Raw genomic sequence first — 19,489 nt, 5'->3', positions numbered from 1 at the left:
TAGCTCTAGTATTAACATCAATATTTTCCAAAAGAAACAATCAGCATCAGACTTTAATAAGATGAAGCTATACATCCCCTCCTACCCAAAACAAAACCAAGCAAAAATAACACACACAGACAGACTAACAATGAGTGAGTATCGCTTGTTACACAAAGGACCTTTGGTATGATCAGTTCAGATAGTTGGCATTGCTTCATTAGTTAACCATTAACACTCAACAATGCCACGTTGAAAGAGGCCAGAAGTCATGCATCATGAAGTTTGAATGTTCAGTTTGCAGAGAAATATGAAAACTATTAACATCCCTGCCTCTTCGTTGGAAGGATTGTGTTCATTAATGGATACAAACTTGTGAGAGAAGCCCTCATTGAAAACAGACAGGACCACACAGACCACTAATCCAGACTTAAAGGTTCAGTGTGTAAGATTTAGATGAAGGGGATCTATTGGCCAAAATAAATATAAAATAATCCTATGTTTTCACTGGTGTGTAATTATCTAAATTGTATGATTTGTCGTTTTTACCCTCAAATGGGCAACTTTATATTTAAATACTTTATATTTACATTGGAAGCTGCCATGTTTTTTACAGTAGCCCAGACTGGACAAACTAAACACCTTTTGAGTTTTATGGACAACTGAAGGCTCCACAGGTTCTCTGTCATGTTTGGAAGCGGAGGGTGAGGTGAGGGGTATTCAGCTGCAACATGCAACTTCACCACTAGATGTCACTAAATCCTTCACACTGAACCTTATTTAAAGGGGACATAGCATGCCCATTTTACCACAAGTTGATATGGTTCCTTGGGGTCTTAATGAAATGTCTGTAACATACTTTGGTCAAAATACCACAAGGATCATATAAAACAGCACCCTTTTTACCCTGTATAAAACAGCCCTCCACAGAGTGACCTGTTTTGAGTGCCTGTTCCTTTAAATGCTAATGAGCCAGCTCCCCCCTCCCCCCTCGATTTTAAACGATATAAATTACATATTTTATATGATATAAATTATCAAATATGCATCCCATACTTTGTATTCCCCTTGTTGTCCTGGAGTTTTAATTTTCCCAATCACATAATTAAATGTCCCCCTCTGCCCATCCACTACAAGCACACAAGCAGACAGACAGAGAGAGAAAGAGAGGTGGGGGGGGGGACTATGAAGACCATCATTTACCCCCGAACCCCGACATTCAACGGGTACAACAACAAGCGGAGAAAGCAGAATCGCGGGCTGACCTTATATATACAGTCTATGGGGCTGACCAGCGGAGAAATGCTCGTCCCGTGTGAACAGCCAGGCGGCTGCGCGCTGGAGAACGGCGCTGCGCTGCCTCGCAGCGGCGCTTCCGCGTCCGGTGTACCCCGGCGTAACTACTGTAACCCGGCGTACAGTAGAGCTGAACACTGCGGAAGTCTTCCACACAGCTGGCAGTGTGGAAGACCGCTGCGAGGCAGTGCAGCGCCGTTCTCAAGCGCGCAGCCGCCTGGCTGTTCACACGGGACGAGCATTTCTCCGCGCTGGTCAGCCCCATAGACTGTATATATAAGGTCAGCCCGCGATTCTGCTTTCTCCGCTTGTTGTTGTACCCGTTGAATGTCGGGGTTCGGGGGTTACAGTAGCGCTGAACACTGCGGAAGTCCTCCACACTGCTGGCTGTGTGGCGCTGACACAAATTCCAGCTCACGCACGGGAGAGCGAGCGGTCGCTCCCGAGCAGCTGCTGCAGCCTCCCAGTCCCAACGATCCAGACAAATGCCACATGTGAGTGAATCGCGGGCTGACCAGCGGAGAAATGCTTGTCCCGTGTGAACAGCCCGGCTGCGTGCTTGGGAACGGCGCTGCGCAGCCTCGCTGCCTCGCTGCCTCCGGTGTAAACCCGGAAGTAACGAGTGTGGGGGGACGGGGGTGGGGTGGGCCAAGACCATGTAGGGAGACTTCCAGTTCCTTGTTACGACACAATACCCAGGAAGCGCAATCGAGTCGCTCAAGCATGACGTTTCTGACTTAGAGGAACTATAACAAAACGCGCGAGTGTTTTTTCCCCAGAGTTTTTGGGTTGGTAGACATGCCAGATACCCACATTAACCTGTAGAAGCACTAACAAAGTGGAATTTGCATGCTATGTCCCCTTTAAAAGGAAATAACAGATTGAATTTATGTGCAAATACAGAATAACACAAACATAAATTAGATAGTGGTCTACTCTTATCACTTAATCAAAGCACTTTATACTACAAGCCACATCCACCCACTCACACACTAATACAATGTCACAAAATGCTGCATTCACTTTTCTGCCTCTCCCTGACTCCGGAGCGGTTTCAGCTGTGCCAGTGGAGGTGCTGGCAAGAGCACACACCTGGAGGAGATGAGAGAGAGAGAAACACAAACTGAGACATTAAAGATTAGCAAAGCGTTTTCCATCTACAGCTGTTGTTGTTTTTACTGCTCTGATTTCACTGTTCAAATCCCCATGTTGTGGCTGTAGCCCCTACACATTGTATGTTCTCATGTAATGGTTTGTATTTATATAGCGCTTTTCTAGTCTTGATGACCACTCAAAGCTCTTTACAGTACAGTTCTACATTCACCCATTCACACACACATTCATACAGTGCATCTATTAGCAGCACTTTGTTGTTCTATGAGGGGCAATTCGGGGTTCAGCATCTTCCCCAAGGACACTTCGGCATGTAGATGGGGAAGATCGAACTGCCGACCTTCAGGTTGGAGGACGACCACTCTACCCCTCAGCCACAGTCACCCCGTGTGAAACTGCAATCTGCGTTTTGTCTATGCCCCCCCCCACCCCCCCCCCCCCCCCCCCCCCCCCTTTTTGAAATTATAATTACATGGCATGGACTAATGACATGGCTGTGAAAACCCGGCTTTCCAGACTTCGGTTTTGTTTCTGCACACATGAGATACCCACTACTTAGGGAAATGCTTAAAAATCATTTTATCTCTTTTCCACGAAAATTGCCCAATTCTTTCTCACTTGCTCCACAGTCAGTTTTTTAACTAATTCAATAAAACACAGCTTAGTTTAACAAGACTTCATCAGTTATTTTCAACATTATTTACATTAGAAGAAAGCAGAAATGTGATATGAATGAGTGTCCATTTGGCGCTCCTTGTGACGTCATCAAGGTGGAAAGGGTGTGAGACTGTGTGTAGTACCTTACACTTCTTACTTCTCTGTAGATGTTCAACCCGATGCACTGGCTCATGAAGTGGCTGCCTGGACCTCACAAGAGGATAGTCAGTCTGACACATGAGATTGTTGACTATATTGAGAGCAAGATAACAGAACACAGAGAAACTCTCAACCCCTCAACACCAAGAGACTACATCGACTCTTTACTTATTGAAATGGAAGTGGTCAGTGTAATTCCTTTTAGACATTTTCTTTTTAAGATATTTTTGGAGCATTTTTTCCTTTGATAGGACAGTGTTAGCATGAAATGGGGTGAGAGTTGGAAAGACATGTAGCAAAGGGTCAGGTCTTGTTATGTTATGTTATGTTATGTTATGTAGATAGCGGCTGCTAGTCCTCGTCATCGTCTCATCTCCTCTCATCTCTTCTCCTCCTGTTTTTCTCCCTAGGCCGGTGTCCGTTCCGTCAGTACATGCCCAGCAAGCCGGCGAAATACGGGATCAAGTCGTGGGTGGCCTGCGATGCGAAATCAAGCTACGCTTGGAAGATGCAAGTGTACACCGGAAAGCCGAGCGGCAGACGCCCGGAACGGAACCAGGGGTTGCGGGTAGTGCTCGATGTAATGGAGGGACTGCACGGTCGTAACGTCACGTGCGACAATTACTTCACCTCCTACGAACTCGCGCGGCAGCTCCTGGAGAGGAAGCTCACCGTGGTCAGCACGGTTTGGAAAAACAAGCCCGAGCTCCCGACCGGGCTGCTCGCGGTCAAGGGAAGAGAGGTGTTCTCATCCAAGTTCGCATTCATGCCTACCGCCACTCTTGTGTCCTACATCCCAAAGATAAACAGGAATGTGGTGCTCCTGAGCACACGGCACCCCGAGGCCAACATCAGCGACCGCGAGGACGGGAAACCGGTCATCGTCCTGGACTACAACCGCAACAAAGGTGGCGTGGACAACCTAGACAAGGTGATCGGAACGTACAGTTGCAGGAGGATGACCGCGCGCTGGCCCCTGGTCGTCTTTCACAACATTCTCGACATCTCTTCCTACAACGCCTTCATGATATGGAGAGAGATCAACCCAGACTGGATCAAGCGGAGGGTGTTCCTAGAGCAGCTGGGAAAGGCTCTCGTGACTCCGTTCATCGCACGAAGGGAGCGCATCCCCCGCACGGACGCGTCCGCCGCGGTTGTGAAGGCTGTAAAAGCCGCTGCCGCCACCCCACAGAGAGCTCTTGACTACGACGCTCGACCCGAGTGTCCGGCCTCCTCCATAGCCCTAGCAGCAGCCCCGCTCGGGGCGAGTAAGAGGAAGAGGTGTCAGATATGCCCCAGGAAAAAGGACTGTAAAACTCACACCATGTGCCGCGGGTGTAACAAATACATCTGCAAGAGCTGCTCACTTGTCTATTGCCCTACGTGTGCATCCTAATATGGGGTGGGCTATGTGAGGGGGCCAATACCCGGGGGAAGCAGGGACAACACAAGGGTTAAGTCACTTAAATACAAGAATACAACCAATAGTAGGCCGTTGACTCTAGTATATGCTGCCAAGTGGGATGTGTTGTCCATGCAGATTCATGTTCATGTTTCATTTTCACTGTGCGCAGACAAAGTCCAGGCTGAGATAGATGTTGTGGTAGGTTCATCTAGACAGCCCTCCATGACTGACATAGAGAACATGACTTACAGTGATGAAGTCATCCACGAGATTCAGAGAATGGGTGACATCCTATCATTTAATGTGGCTCACACGACAAACAAGGACACCAAGCTCGACAAGTACACAAGCCCAAAGGTACAGAATGCACATTCAAGGAAGATCTGTTTTATAAGAGCATTTTCTTATTTCTCAGTTAGAAAGCTCATTTAATATTTTGGAAAACAATCAGGATTCATATACTGAATATGAATTTATAACTAGAAAGGCATTCAGAGAGCTCATACCTCCACCAAGGTCCAACAGTCCCCATATTCATTGGCTCCCTGTCCATTTTAGAATAGATTTAAAGATTTTACTGATCACTTTTAAAGCACGTCAGGGTCTGGAGCTGGAGCTTTTGATCATATGATCTTAATCATGCTGCTGTAGATGTTCAGATTTTTTGGAGCGTTATAGAAACTTCTTATCCACATGGGCTTAAAAGATTAAGGCATTTTGACAAAATTATCAGTGATGATTTATCAGTATTTTCAGATAATATGATTATTAGGGTTAAATGTGCAGAACAAAGTTTGATCAAAGTTTATTATTACTCTGTTTTTGAAGGGCACCATGGTTTTACCCACACTGCACTCTAGTCCTACATGATGAGTCCATGTGGTAAACGCCACTCTCCTTCAACCCTCAACACTTTTGGACCAGGATGGTCAATTCAGAAAGAGAGAGGCCTTCCTCCCCTTCTCCGCGGGTCAGTCCGAAGTTACAACCCTCTGAAACTCAGTTCTATGTTGATCTATCCAAGAGCTTTGTGAAGAGAATTAAAATAAGATATTGTATACAATTACTTGCCATCAGTTGTTTGGCTGTGTAACAAAAGATAAGACAGTTGGGAGAAGATTATCTACCTTATTGTAAGGCTGTTCCTAATAGGACCAAAGTGAATCCCTTGTAGATTTCATGAATCAAACTAATCAGCAGTATTGTGTATTCACAGGTAAGTGTGTGTTTCTTTGGGAACAGCTTGCCAGGATGGAGTTATTTATCTTCTTTACCTCCCTCCTTCAGAGGTTTTCTTTCAGGGCAGCTGCAGGAGAGCAGCCCTGTCTGGAGTACAAGCAGGGAGCCACTCACTGTCCCAAACCCTACTGCCTCGGTGCCGTCCCACAATAGAGTCTCATTCATCCTCAGGCTTAAGTGCAAAAATAGTGTCACATGTAAACACAACATACGTTGTACGTGCATATGAACACTGGTGATTGGCATAAAGGATAAACCAAAAAAAAACAGCAGATTAGTGGCAGTGGCTATGTAGTTAATCACATACTGTGAGTAAGTATGGAATATATATTCAATATATAACATAAAAATCATGCATTTATCACTGTATTACTAACTGTAAAAACAAGAGCATATAGGTAAAAGTAAAAGTGTACATATCTATATACATATATATTATTAGTATAATAGTAAAATAGTGATACAGTAGTGTTTATAATAGTATAGTAAGAGACAACTATAATGGTTTAGTTGTTTTGTGATGGTATAATAATAATGATATTAATGTTGAGTATGATAACAATAATATAATAGTAATGATGATATGTATACTTTGTATATATGCTCTATGATGATGCTATGTGGACAAGGCCTAACAATATGTAGACAGGGTGATTATACACAGTGTAAATAAAGAGCTGTAATAACTGGCAGACGTCTTCCTAGTCTTTAAATATGAATATAATAATCTTCATAATAACATGGGGCCCAGCAGTGATGAGAGGCTGGGACTCACTAACTGTCTGCACCACGTATGTTTATGTATCTGTACCTCTATGTTAAAATATGTTGTTAAAATCTGATTTATTACTCCTCTCCTACAGTTTGAGTAAAGCACCATTTGGAAGTTATTTTATTCATCTCAATCACTAGCCTTTTTTAAAAAAGCTATTATATATTATTAAAATAATGTTCTATTCAAATATGCGACGAAGGGGAAGTATTTTTCTACCTTGATTTCCAGTAGATTTTGTCAGACTTTCTAAAACCTGACTTGTGTCATAATGAATAACAGTTATGCTTCTCTCTCAGACCCCTGTGTGTTCACATGGTGGTTAGAGTCTGAGGTTTGGCAGGTGAGAAAAACCCAGAGAGCCATGCTACCACTCTGATTGCTGCTTACCAGCCTGACACTGTGTGATACCTGCTGCTATAAGGAATTTAGTTTGCACCATTCAGTTGACTGGATAAATCGTCTATCTGTGATGTGTGAAGCGGGACAGACATTTTTAATTAACTCATGTACTTTTGGCCATCCTCGTGCATCAACAACCGACTTCTATAATTGACATATATAAAAGTTGCCCTTTTATCTGTTTCCCCCTTCATGAACCTTTAACTTTAAGGCACAGCCGTCATGAACTTTAACCAACCTCAAGCTTGAGGTCTCTCTTATCTCTACATGAACACACACCCTCTGACGTTTGGGTTTTCCCAGAAAAGCTTTTTGAAGGTAGAGATGGAAAATAACAAGCGAAAGGAAATTACACAAACTACATGAAGCTGAAAGGTCTCAGTCTGCACAATTCTTTCCTCAAACAGTCTAAATTTTATGCCTCTCTTGTAACAAGCTCAGTGAGAAAGGATACACAGCATTTTTATTACAGAGAAGTGGCCTCTTTCAAGCTAAGAATGTAAGTTTGAGATCAACATTCAAAGAACAGATTTTATATGTATTATCAGTTAGAGATACAGGTGAATTATAATTTAATAAGATGTTTGTTGAACCTACATTTCCTCTGATAACATTTGTTTTGTTTCCTGCCTCAGCACAATTTGAAATACTGTAAGAAAGGGTCAGTACCAGTAAAAAGATAAAGCAGATCATAATAATGAGGTTGCTGTGAAGTTACGATCAGCATCATTCTCACAGATGACTGGAGTCATCACATGTTATGTTCATTATGTGCCAGCAGCAGCATGTTTATTGAGAGCAGGTGCTCAGCAAACTGACTTGTTATAAGTCATCTAAAAGTTTGTGGTGATGAAAACCAGGTGACTGAAGTAGGACAGTGAAGTACTCAAACAAATGTTCAAAGTTTCTGGCTTCACTGAAATACCACCAAACTAGGTCAGTGGCCTCTTTAACACATTTCATTTTGCACAACACAGATTACTGTCGTCAGATGCATCTCACAGAGCAAGTCATCTGAAGAAAGCTGTGACTACGTCGAACATCTTGTTGGATGATAAGAAAAGTGACTATGTGAGGTGAACATGTCACAGAGACGATGAGTGGAGCTGCTTGATCTTCTTATCTGATACAAATTCACATTAGAGAAAAAAAGGAAACAGTTGAAGAACTGTCTCCTCCACATTTTCACTGGAAAGTCTGCTCTACATGGCTGAGGTAAGTTTTTACACATTGCGTCATACAAATGAGGTATGAAAGAAGTCATTCTTTACCATGAAATATGTTTTTGTAATAATAAGAATAAATTCTGTTTACAGCTCCTGATTGATTTTCTTTTTGGGGGGAAACCAAAGATGAACTGAGATGAACCTCTCCTCGAGTATTTGGAGATGCATAATCATACTTCTCAATTTCTCCCTCCAGCGTGAGTCTGTCTGTCTATCCGCATTATACCATCTATCGTGATGCGCTTCAGTTTCTGATTCTGTGAGAAAACTGCATTACTGTATCCAGTGGCTGTTGAGGTTTTACACCCTGTGTTTTAAGCTCTGACCACAGTGGCGAGACAGAACATTTTTGAATTTCTTTCTGTAACAGTAAAATAATCATGCAAAGCCACACATTCTGTATCAAACCTGTGTTTGACGGGCCTCCTTGTAAAGACAGTAATATAGATAGATAGATAGATAGATAGATAGATAGATAGATAGATAGATGAAATATACATTAAAATAATTTATAATAAAATCTAATACAAAAAAAGATAAGGAGTGTGGTTTTATGTACAGAAGGCACCTTGCAAAGTCTTCATATATGTGTGTGTGTGTGTGTGTGTGTGTGTGTGTGTGTGTGTGTGTGTGTGTGTGTGTGTGTGTGTGTGTGTGTGTGTGTGTTTGTGTGCACAGGTTCCCCACTGCTCGGTTGCCTGTCCTACAGAGAACTTGGCTACCTGACAGTCGAGCCAGTCTTCCTCATTGGCTCAATGAGGAAGAAAGTCTTCCTCATTGGCTCAAACCTGACAGTGTACTGCCACATCCATATCTGCGAGAAGAGCTATGAAAGGTAGAAATACAGTACAATGTAATAGGCCATTTTGTATCTCGAAAAAAAAATTGTGATGTTCTTCCTCTTGAGAGAAGAAACTAAAGCTCAGATGCAGTTTATGTTACTCACTTCCAGGTTCAAAATATCCCTGGATCTGAACAACAAGACAGTGAAGGATTGGAAGGAAGTCAACTGCAGCACGGTGATCTTTAATCTGACCAATGTTCGGATACCACGATCTTACGTGCTCTGCAAACTGAAAAGTCGTCATGTTACTAAGATTGTCAGTGGACTGGATCTACATGGCGGCCGTATGTACACTTGACTCTGATGTCTACAGAATGAGGTCCAGTGTGGAGGATTTAGGTCTACGTTGTATTCTTGTTAGTGTATTTTCACCTGAAACTAGAACACTTTATATCTACATAAGGAGCAGGTCCACCATGTTGCCATGTTTCTATAGCACAGAATGTAAAAACCAAGCACTGGCTCCTTAGTGTTTTTATGTCACCTGAAGGCCACTGTAGGTTCTCCTACTGTTTGGAAAGGCAGGGTTAGGTGAGGGGTATTAAATTGGTTGCAATCTGCAACTTTATCAGTAGATGTCACTAAATCCTTCACACTGAGCCTTAATTAAAAGGAAATAACAAATTGAATTTATGTGCAAATACAGAATACTACAAACATAAATTAGATAAATAGTAAAATAGTGGTTTCTCATCATGGTTATTAAAAAGTTTCCAGTCTTACTAGGAGTATGTAGGAGAGAGGCTTAATTGATTTATTGGGATACAGCTCTTCATTGGTGGAAACCATAGAAATGTTTTTTTTTAGATCTGCAAAACACTTGACAGTGAGATGTGTCTGTATATGAGGCTTCAACAGTATGATTTATAACTGGGGAACTCCAGTCACAGCTGGTCCAACCCAGTTCTTCTGAAAGAAGGGAAGGAAGCACTCAACAGATAAAAGTAGAAGAGTAGATTAAGTGAATTACGATATTTTTTAATAATACCATCCAATATGACATACAAAAAAGCTAAATCATGATTTCAAAATAAAGACACATGTATATAATGGTGACCCATTTCAAGCCAAAGTATTAGAGCAATATGAAGAAGAAAAAATTCAGTGATTTCGAGAATAATGTAAAAGTTTACAAGAATGTAAATTTTCCCTTGTAATTTAACAAGGGAAAAATCATAATAGTAATACGAAACATTTAAATTTGAAGAAGCTGTGCAACATCTAAATGAGCTGATTTTAAAATTCGTAGTTTATCTCCCATTATTATCATCACACACTTTTTTGTCAATTATACAATCAATGCGAATTTCATTGATATAGCCTTTATTCACGAATCACAATTTGCCTCAGGGCTTAACAAGGTGTTCTGATTTGTCGTGCAGAACCAAAACCATAGGAAAGAGGTCTTTTACATTTCTCAACCAGCAATTTTCATGCAATGGCTTGCTTTTCATTAATTATCAATTTTATCCCCCATCTTTTTTCCTCAAGTACCACCACATAAACCTGGAGACGTTACTTGTGAAACGACGAGGGCCTCAGCCTTCATCGACTGCTCTTGGAAGAGAGGAGCTGAAACATACCTCTCTACTACCTACAACGTTTCAGTCTACAGGTGCGGTGTTATTCTGACCGCAATGAAGCTGTTGTTTTATTTCTTTGAGTAGTACCATGCTTTTAATAACGGCAAAACTTATTTTCATCAGAGAAAATGGGGCGCAGGTACAATGGTTAAATCAGACCCAGGATGCTGAAGAAATCACAATACCACGAGGAATTGTCAATGGAAACACTAAATACCAGTTGATTATCACGGCTTACAACCACTTTGGAGCATCACAGTCTGATCCATTCATCCTGTGTGAGAAGGATATAGGTAAGCCCTCCCTTTAGTCCAACACGTCTTTATGAACGAGTGTTCATTTACACAGCTTGAAAAAAAAGTAATTTGTGACATTTATAATCTACTTTCTGAGGAAATGAGTCATCCTGTGAACCGTTACAGTTTGACTGATGTGTCCTGACCATCAGCAAAACTGTTTCTCTAATTGGATAATAGTATGCCACTGTGTCAGTTATTGTTATGAGTGTTCCAGTGTGTACAGGAGATATTTGGCTGCACTTAGAACTCATCACACGGCACATGTCCTCTTGCATTGCAGTGATACCAGATACCCCTCATATTCTACACATAGAGTTTGAGAACAGCTCCACAGCAGCAGTGCTGAAGTGGAATACCTCGGATTTCTCGGTGACTCTCAGATCATACATCAGGCTCCTCACACACAGGGGCTCCTGGGTAAAATAAAAGCTTTGTCCCCATTCGCAGCATTGGCCTCTATCAGACAGTGGGCAGGAGACCTGATCTATTGGTGTTTTATAGGAAGCCAGAGAGACAACAGAGCTCAGTGAGGGTTTGATAAGAGCGGATGACTTGAGGCCTCTGACTGAATACGAGTTCCAGATCAGGACGTGTAACTCGACATCAGGACTGACGACCTCCAGCAAGCGGCCGTCCTGCAGCAGATGGAGCTCGTCTGTGACGGGGAGAAGTCCTGGAAAAGGCAAGCTCGCAGTCTCAACCTCAAAATTTTTATATATCACGTAACAAAGGCAACTGATAATGCCATAACAAGTTTTTCGTCACTCGCAACCCACATCTTGTCATTAGGTCCATCTCAGCAGTTACACGTGTGGAGGACGTTCAGCAGCCAATTGATGGTGATTGTTTTATGGAAGGTAATGTGTGACATTTATTAGAACTGGTTTTTATATCGATACTGATCTCATCATACAAAAGTATGTCAAATACCAGAAATAGATGCAATTGGTTCTACACAGGATGTCTGCACTGCTTGTTGATTAAAGAATCAGTTTAAGATTTTGGAAAATATGTTGAATCATTAAATGTTTTGTTCCACTTGTATGTGTATGTGATAAGAAGATTTTGATCTTTCTTTCTTTCCCCCAAAAAATAGTCTGATTTTTTTTATTATATTTTATTTTATCTGAACAAATTAGACAAGAAAGATGTAACATGTTAATTAGTCGGCTATAGAGGGACATCATATCACATTTCCCAAACTGTCTATAACTTCCAAATATTCTTTTAACGCTCTTACTGGATAATGGCGAAAACTAAAACTGACGTGACGATTGGACTTCTTCCCCACAGCCTCCACATCCAGACGACTACAGTGGCGTGGTTCAAGAATACAAAATCTTTTTTGACCAGAAAGAAGGAGCGACCTGTCCCAAGACTTCCAGCCAGAGGTCAGTTATGGTACCAGCGGAGGTTCAGGCCCTGAGCGTCAGTGCTGTCACTTCATATGGGTCCACTCCAGCAGCTGATGTGCCACTCACACACTCAGGTACTCAAAGATCCAAAACAGAAGACAGAACCTAACAAAGCAAGTTTAAAAAAGTTATTAATAAAGTGTGATTCTGTCTATTCAGGTGTATTTGGGCCTGTACTGAGAGAGCTGGCTCCTGCAGCTAACGGCAGGGCTGTGCTCGTCTCCTGGTCGTGGCCGGGGACCAAACACTGGTCCACATCTGGAGGAGAACTGCGGCACTATGTGGTGGAGTGGATAAGTGTACCAGCGACACAGCTGCAGTGGAACAAGCTGGACAAAGATCAGAACAGCACCTCCATCACAGGTACACACACACACACACACACACACACACACACACACACACACACACACACACACACACACACACACACACACACATACACACACAAGGACTTCAACTGAGATCAAGCAGTGACCTCTTGTGATTACTTGGTGAATTACATTAGTTTGTGCTCTTTATAATTACAACACTCACTGAGCATTTAAATTAAATGTGTAAATCGTTACTAAGCTGAATCCAAAGTTCATACGTGTTGTTAAATACTTGTGTGAATATTTATAGTTGAGAGGGTTTAGTTTTCCTGTTGTTTCAGGTCTGACTGCAGGTGTGAGGTACAACATCTCTGTGTACGCTGTGACCACTGGAGGTGTCAGTGCTCCATCATCCGGCCTTGTCTACTCCAAAGAACAGAGTGAGATTCATACACTCAGCATGTCCCCAAAACCTGCTTATTTACACACTTTTAAATATAGAGATGGAACATTTTCAATGAGAGGATGAAGATGATAAACATCCCCCATCCTCTCTTTATGTCATTGTGTTTATTTTTTTTATTTTTTTATAGGACCTGTGTCCGGTCCCATCTTGTTGGTTCTGGTTCATGAGTCCAGGCGGATCCTGATCCAATGGGACAAGCTGCCTGTGGACCAGCGGAGGGGCTTCGTCACAAACTACACCCTCTACGTCCAGTCACTGGACTCCAACCGCACAACACTCAGGGGTGAGCAGTTCTGCTGTGTCCTTATGTGTGTGTTTGTCCAACATATGTGAATAAGACAGACAGAACATTAATCAGCAGCTATTTCGATAATAATAATCTTTTAAGTCATTTTTGAAGATGATTCACTTGTTGCAGGTTTGTTTGTGAGGATCTGCTTCTTTTCTTTATGATGTGTAATAGAAAAGTGAATGTTTTACTTTGTAAGTCAGATGTAATAAGCAATTGAAAGACATCACCTGGGCATTGGGGCATTGTGATAGACATTCTTCTCAAATGTTGGCAATTACCAGGAAACACAATTACTCAAATGATCAAGAAAAGATTTATCATCAGTTGTGGGCTATTTTTTTAATCTAAAATATGTCTATATTATAAAGGATTGAGTATATTTATCTTCTAAGTTATTTTTCTTAATCTTGTGGTGGCAACAGAAATGTCAGATTTCCACAGATGGAAACATACATAAGTATGTAACATTTTTTAATCTATCCTGTAATAAGAAGGAAAAACTGTCCACATGACAACATACCACTTGGGAACCTAACCTTTAAGTTCAAACTTTAAACCAATGTCAGTAGTAGATTTTTTAAGAATCTGTGGAGCTTGACAGGATTCTTCACAGTAAAATGACTCTTTGTGTTGAACTGAAGGTTCGAAGGAAACACAACTTTGCCGTGCGTCGTTTCCTGTTCTCTTACATCAAGGTGCTCATTGGTGTATGTGTGTGTATTTTACCTTGGTGGGGTGAAGGCTTTTTCTAGCACACTAGTGTCTATGCACACGTGTCTGGGAGACCATATAAGCAGTAGTGTGCGTCTATTGTCTTTCACTGTTACATAATGGAAACTGTGCAACAAGCATTCCACAAATACTCCCCTCCCACAATGCTTCAGTGCATCAGCAGGGTTTTTCTGCTCTCACTTCCAGTAATGTCAAACGTTGTACACAAAACAAAAGAAAAACAAAAGGTGGGATTAGTCTCCATTTCCAACAAAGACAGCGCTTCATTCATTCAACACTGATAAAGAAAATTCATCTCCACACTTTAACTTTGGTAGTTTTACCACAGACAACCTGATTTATATCTCTATTCATCCTATATCTGAACTGGTTGTTGTGGTTAAACTGTCCGAAGGTCTGTTAGAATATGTATCATCTCAACATATAACTGGGAACTGCAGATGATGGGTATAGTTAGCAGACTCGTAATCATCATGTTCACAGTATCTTCAGTGAATCATATTTTCTAGAACTGGCTTTTGACCACAAACAGGAAGCCACGAGGCTACATGCACACATGCAACCGTAAAGGTCGTTAGTAACCAGCCACTATTTCTGGAACGTCATTGTGTAAAGGCACCTGAGAGTTTACCTTTTCCTCTCTTTTACTACTTCAGCATATTTCAGCTATAATGTATATATATATATTTATTTATAGGTGACATGACTACTAGCACAAAACGTTCACACATACACACAGTATTTCTACAGCTGTTAAATGTTATAAAATACTCACAAACTTGAATTTGTGACAATCAATTTTTTTTACAATTTCACACGTTCAGATAAATGAATGCAAATTTTAAATCCACACAAAAGCTGATATAGAGGTAGAGGTCGTGAGATTATCTATATCATGAATATAATTTCACTAGTTCAAAAATATTAAAGGCCTGTATTTGACACTAAACACTGCTTGCATTCATCATCCTTTTTTAAATTTCCAACTCCTATTACTTCAACAGTGTCTTTATACAGATACAAGCCAGCAATCCCACTGCAATTTCTTCACAAAATGCATTTTCTAGTTTCAGTTTAGTATCCATTATTTCCATGCTCTTTGCTAGACACAGTTGCTGTGTAGCAGGTGAATGTCATGCTGCATTTAGCAGAACCAGATAGAGTGTTTCCCTCAGGAGTTGGTGGAGACCAAAAACAGAGCTAAGAGACTAAGTGACTAGTGGAACCTCCTTCCTCAGGTGACAAGAAATATAACTTGAAATGTATGCATATGTTGTTCTACATCTAATAGATATGCAAATGATTAAATGTTAGCTAACAAGTTTGCGGTTTCAACTTAAAAAGGTATATCAGTCTTATGTTCACCTCTCTGCTGCCACAAAGTGGCCAAAAATAATCTTGTAATTGTGCCAATCTAACAAAAAAACGGATTTATTTTCACTTCTCTTCAGTGGTGGTTTCTGGATCTGGCCCCAGACAGATGTGGCTGGATTGTCCTGACGGAACTCTGGCTCTACAGCTGACTGCGTCCACCTCAGCAGGAGAAGGACCGCGAGGCAGCCAGATTGTCTCCCAGCCTGCAGCTCCTGTAGGTCAGTCTCCTGCTGCACAATTAGATTTTAACTGGGAAAACAGTCTTAACCTTGTGATAACTAGTGTACTAAACTGTCTCTCATCTCTTCTAGCCGGCCTGGTGATTGTGATTGTTTTCATCATCACCTTCTTCATAGCAATCACAGCCAACCTGATGTGCTGGAGCTGTGTGAGGGAAAGGTATTAAACAATATGGCTTTAATATCTATTATTGTTTCATAGAAAACATCAGACATAATCTAATCATAGTGCAAATATTCAGTTAAGGTATAACCATAAAATACCATAACTGTGATATGGTTATCCTGCAAAGGATTTTGAATGATCATAGATTTAGTTTTTCTGGTAACCGAGATCGATGCCACTGTGGCTAGTTTCATGAAATACCACACAAACACTTCCGCACATCACGATAAGAACTCACATGACTGACATGAAGAGAAACTTTAACCATTTCACAAACACTGGGCCACAGTCGTGATTCTGATGGAGATTTGTGGGTTTCATATGACATCACCATCAAGTTTCCTTTTCAGTTGCAGATAAGACGTTTTGTGTTTTAATTCTGTAAACGTACCCTTTGACTGCAGCTAATACTGAACTGTCTTCATCAGTCCTGTTAAGATTATCTGTCTTTCTGTGTCAGGATCAAACAGAGGTGTATTTCCTGGGGACCTGCCTGGCTTGTTGAAAACTTACCAAAACCAGAAAACAGTAATGCCATCAGACTACTGGAGGTAAACAACTGTGTTCACCTTCATGCTTCCCTCTTTCTGTGTGAACTGTTTTCACTGCAACAGCTAGAATCTGCAACTATCACCAACAACAACAGCACAATTATACGTTATTAGAATGTTTTAAACATATTAACACCAACTAACTCTTGAGTTTGTTGAGGTCTACCACTCTGTGCTGTAATAGAAGGTGATGTGAGTTATTAGGTCCTGCTTTCACTTTGACAACATCCAGCTGCATTGTGTTGGTAAAAACTTTGGGATCGGCTGGAAGTGAAAAAACTTCACACAGTGTGTTGTACGGTGGCCCTGAAGTGCAAATCACAAACAATAAATCCCAAAACACAATTGGAAATAAAAATGGCACCCAGTAGAGTGCATGCAAGGACTGCAAGGCCAAACAGTCCCTTTATAAAACCACATTCAAATTCACTAGATCCAGATTCTTATTTGGATCTACACCACATTGCAAACACTCCTACATATCAGTGTCCTAAACATGTCTGATTTTCCTCATGAAGATCCCAAAATTATTCTCTGAGAAATCAACAAAAATGTTGAAAAATGCCTCACAATCCCACATCTCACAATGTTAAAGAAAGTGAAAATGATCTACTCACCACTATGCCGATGGAGGGGTGAGTGAAGTGTTTGAGTCCACAAAACAGTTTTAGGGGTTGCCAGTGTTGCAGCCAAATTCAATACAATTAAAGTAATTGGTGACCGATTCTTCAAACGTAAAAAAAACAACAGTGAAAACACAACGTGCCTCTATACTGCTCCTGTGGTGTCATCCAAGTGACCGTAAGCCCCGACATTCAAATCCGACTGAAACGGTGTCATTTACACCCTGTTTTTAGCCTAATTGTCCTCTGTGATCCATGCGTGAACGCAGCTCCGAAAGAGGATATCAGAGGACATATAGGCTATAAACATGCTGTAAATGATGCAGTTTCGAGTCGAATTTGTAATCAGCCATGAGCCTTGTCAATTGTTAGCCTATCTACCTTTTCTTTATGCGTTACTGCCATAATGTTTTCTTATATACCATTGTGTTTTGTGATTTGACATGATTTGCACTTTGGGGCCATCGTATATTTGTCCACCACATTTGCTGTATATTAAACCCATTGGATAAGCCAATCAAATCTAACTATGCTTTGTTATTTTGGTCTCCAGCAGGACAGAGGTGAACTGTCCTTCGTTTCCAGCGACAGTGACCCTCTGCTGTCGCCCATCAGTATGATTTCCTGGGAGGAGAGGGACAACGTGTATCCCGCCATCCATGTAGAAGGATTCCACTTTGGATTAGGACAAACCACAGCGGAGACACCTTCACTACCATCTGATACTGGGACGATGCTTGTTGAAAGGCAGATGGAACATGTTAGCTACAAACCTCATATTGCTATTCTGGAAGTGGAAGAGGAGCCAAAGTACATACCAGCCAATGTCGAGGAGGAAGTATGTTTAAGTGAAATCGGAGGATTACTCGGAGGCTTGCTTTCTAGTGTGGAGATGGATTTCTCTGATTCACCTCTGGAACCGACTCTCAGCTCTGTTGGTGGCATTTTGAGGCCTAAAACTCCTGAAGCAACAGATGTCTTGAGTAGAGGCTTCTCGACGGGGAGGAGGGGGACTGAGAGCGAGGCTGAAGTGGACTGTCCCTCCCTGAAGTTACACCAGGGTGACGTACAGACTCCTGACATGGCAGACACTTGTTTGTCCCAGAATACAGCTGAGATGATGCTGAGTGGAGGTTACTTCCCTCAGGTTACTACACTCTGTGACACATAGAGGTAGCTGGAACGTGGGGACGACACAGACAGGACAATCTGCACCAAACTGACGTTCAAGAAAGCATTACCCAAGCACCACTTCTCCTGAGATGTGTGACTTTGTGAGATCACTGGAAAACAATCATCTGTAACTGTTAAAAGCTAGTTATTTAATGATAAACTTGTATAAACTGAGCTTGATTAATGGCCCTTATGATAAATGTTTGGCTGTGGTTATGTTTGTACCATCTTTTACAAAGAATACTTTATATAACACTTTTGATACAAACAAAATAACATAAAGTGCTTCACATAAAAACAACCCCAAAAAGTACATACAAACACACACACACCCCTTCAGGCTGAAACATCTGTATCACAGATGTTTCAGCCTGAAGGGAGAAACAAGAGCATATAATAGAAAGCATGTGTGGATGGTTATGGTGCATAGTATAGGGGCACACAGGCCCGGCACAAACAGGGCACATAAACACACACACACACACACACACACACACACACACACACACACACACACACACACACACACACACACACACACACACACACACACACACACACAATGAAGAGTTACTAAATGTGCTACTAAGAGTAATAATTCTTTCAGTGGTGTTAGCAGCATGGCCTTATGGATGGCGATGTTGATGGGTCTCTTTGTTTGTGTGTTTGTTTGTATTGTTTAACATTCATTGTTCTCAGATGATGTACCCTGAGGATTTTGATGATCTGTGACTTTTGTGGTCACGACATCCTGAGATGGAATTTAATGCAAATGTTCATGCTCCACTCAGGAAGAATTGTAATATATTTTGTCAGTCTCTGACTTTTCCTCGACCTTCGTCAAAAGATCAAAACAACAAGTTCTCCTCGGGTTCATGATCACATGATCACTTGAAAAATGAATGAAAAACATTTATCCATCTATCACAACCTGCTCTGTCTGGTGGTGGGATATAATATAATATATACTATAGTATATTTACGTTCCCAATGTACTACATTTTTTATGTACCTGTACTTTACTTAAGTAGATTTATTGTCAGTTACTTTTCCCTTTTACTCCACTACATATATCAGCAAATTTCGGTACTTTCCATCTTTACATAGCATTGCGTTACATTTTTCGCATTGTATTTTATATTTTTAAAAGTGAGCAACGAGAGCAAAGCA

General features: G+C 41.3%; 1 protein-coding gene and 1 pseudogene across 3 annotated transcripts; both read left to right on the top strand.

Moving 5' to 3' along the window:
* Window positions 1–303: 303 nt before the first annotated feature.
* Window positions 304–6,001, top strand: LOC117760542 (annotated as a pseudogene).
* A 1,501-nt stretch (window positions 6,002–7,502) lies between these two features.
* On the top strand, window positions 7,503–18,583 carry il23r (interleukin 23 receptor). 3 transcript variants are annotated; one of them, XM_034584177.1, is made up of 18 exons: window positions 7,503–7,521; window positions 8,000–8,237; window positions 8,339–8,445; window positions 8,927–9,083; window positions 9,201–9,376; window positions 10,584–10,707; window positions 10,799–10,968; window positions 11,255–11,391; window positions 11,476–11,656; window positions 11,764–11,831; window positions 12,268–12,463; window positions 12,549–12,752; window positions 13,045–13,143; window positions 13,297–13,452; window positions 15,645–15,785; window positions 15,879–15,966; window positions 16,433–16,523; window positions 17,700–18,580. In XM_034584177.1, exons 3-18 carry the CDS (start codon window positions 8,385–8,387, stop codon window positions 18,315–18,317), a joined length of 2,667 nt encoding a protein of 888 aa, XP_034440068.1. In that variant the 5' UTR covers window positions 7,503–7,521; window positions 8,000–8,237; window positions 8,339–8,384; the 3' UTR covers window positions 18,318–18,580. The 3 variants fall into 3 exon arrangements, with proteins under 3 accessions (XP_034440068.1, XP_034440070.1, XP_034440069.1); XM_034584179.1 differs by lacking the exon at window positions 7,503–7,521 and having other exon boundaries at window positions 7,586–8,237; window positions 17,703–18,583; XM_034584178.1 differs by lacking the exons at window positions 7,503–7,521; window positions 8,000–8,237 and having other exon boundaries at window positions 8,270–8,445; window positions 17,700–18,581.
* Window positions 18,584–19,489: the final 906 nt, after the last annotated feature.

The sequence above is a fragment of the Hippoglossus hippoglossus genome, chromosome 4 (genome assembly GCF_009819705.1).
Source record: "Hippoglossus hippoglossus isolate fHipHip1 chromosome 4, fHipHip1.pri, whole genome shotgun sequence".
Lineage (NCBI taxonomy): Eukaryota > Metazoa > Chordata > Actinopteri > Pleuronectiformes > Pleuronectidae > Hippoglossus > Hippoglossus hippoglossus.
This window is presented reverse-complemented; position numbering and strand designations above follow the sequence as displayed.

Bases quoted from the DNA above. Each gene is read 5' to 3' on its own strand.
- il23r (XM_034584178.1), top strand. From the start codon at position 8,385: ATGAACCTCTCCTCGAGTATTTGGAGATGCATAATCATACTTCTCAAT. The intron at 12,464-12,548 runs GTACTCAAAGAT...CTGTCTATTCAG, and splicing joins TGTGCCACTCACACACTCAG to GTGTATTTGGGCCTGTACTG. The intron at 15,786-15,878 runs GTCAGTCTCCTG...CATCTCTTCTAG, and splicing joins CCAGCCTGCAGCTCCTGTAG to CCGGCCTGGTGATTGTGATT.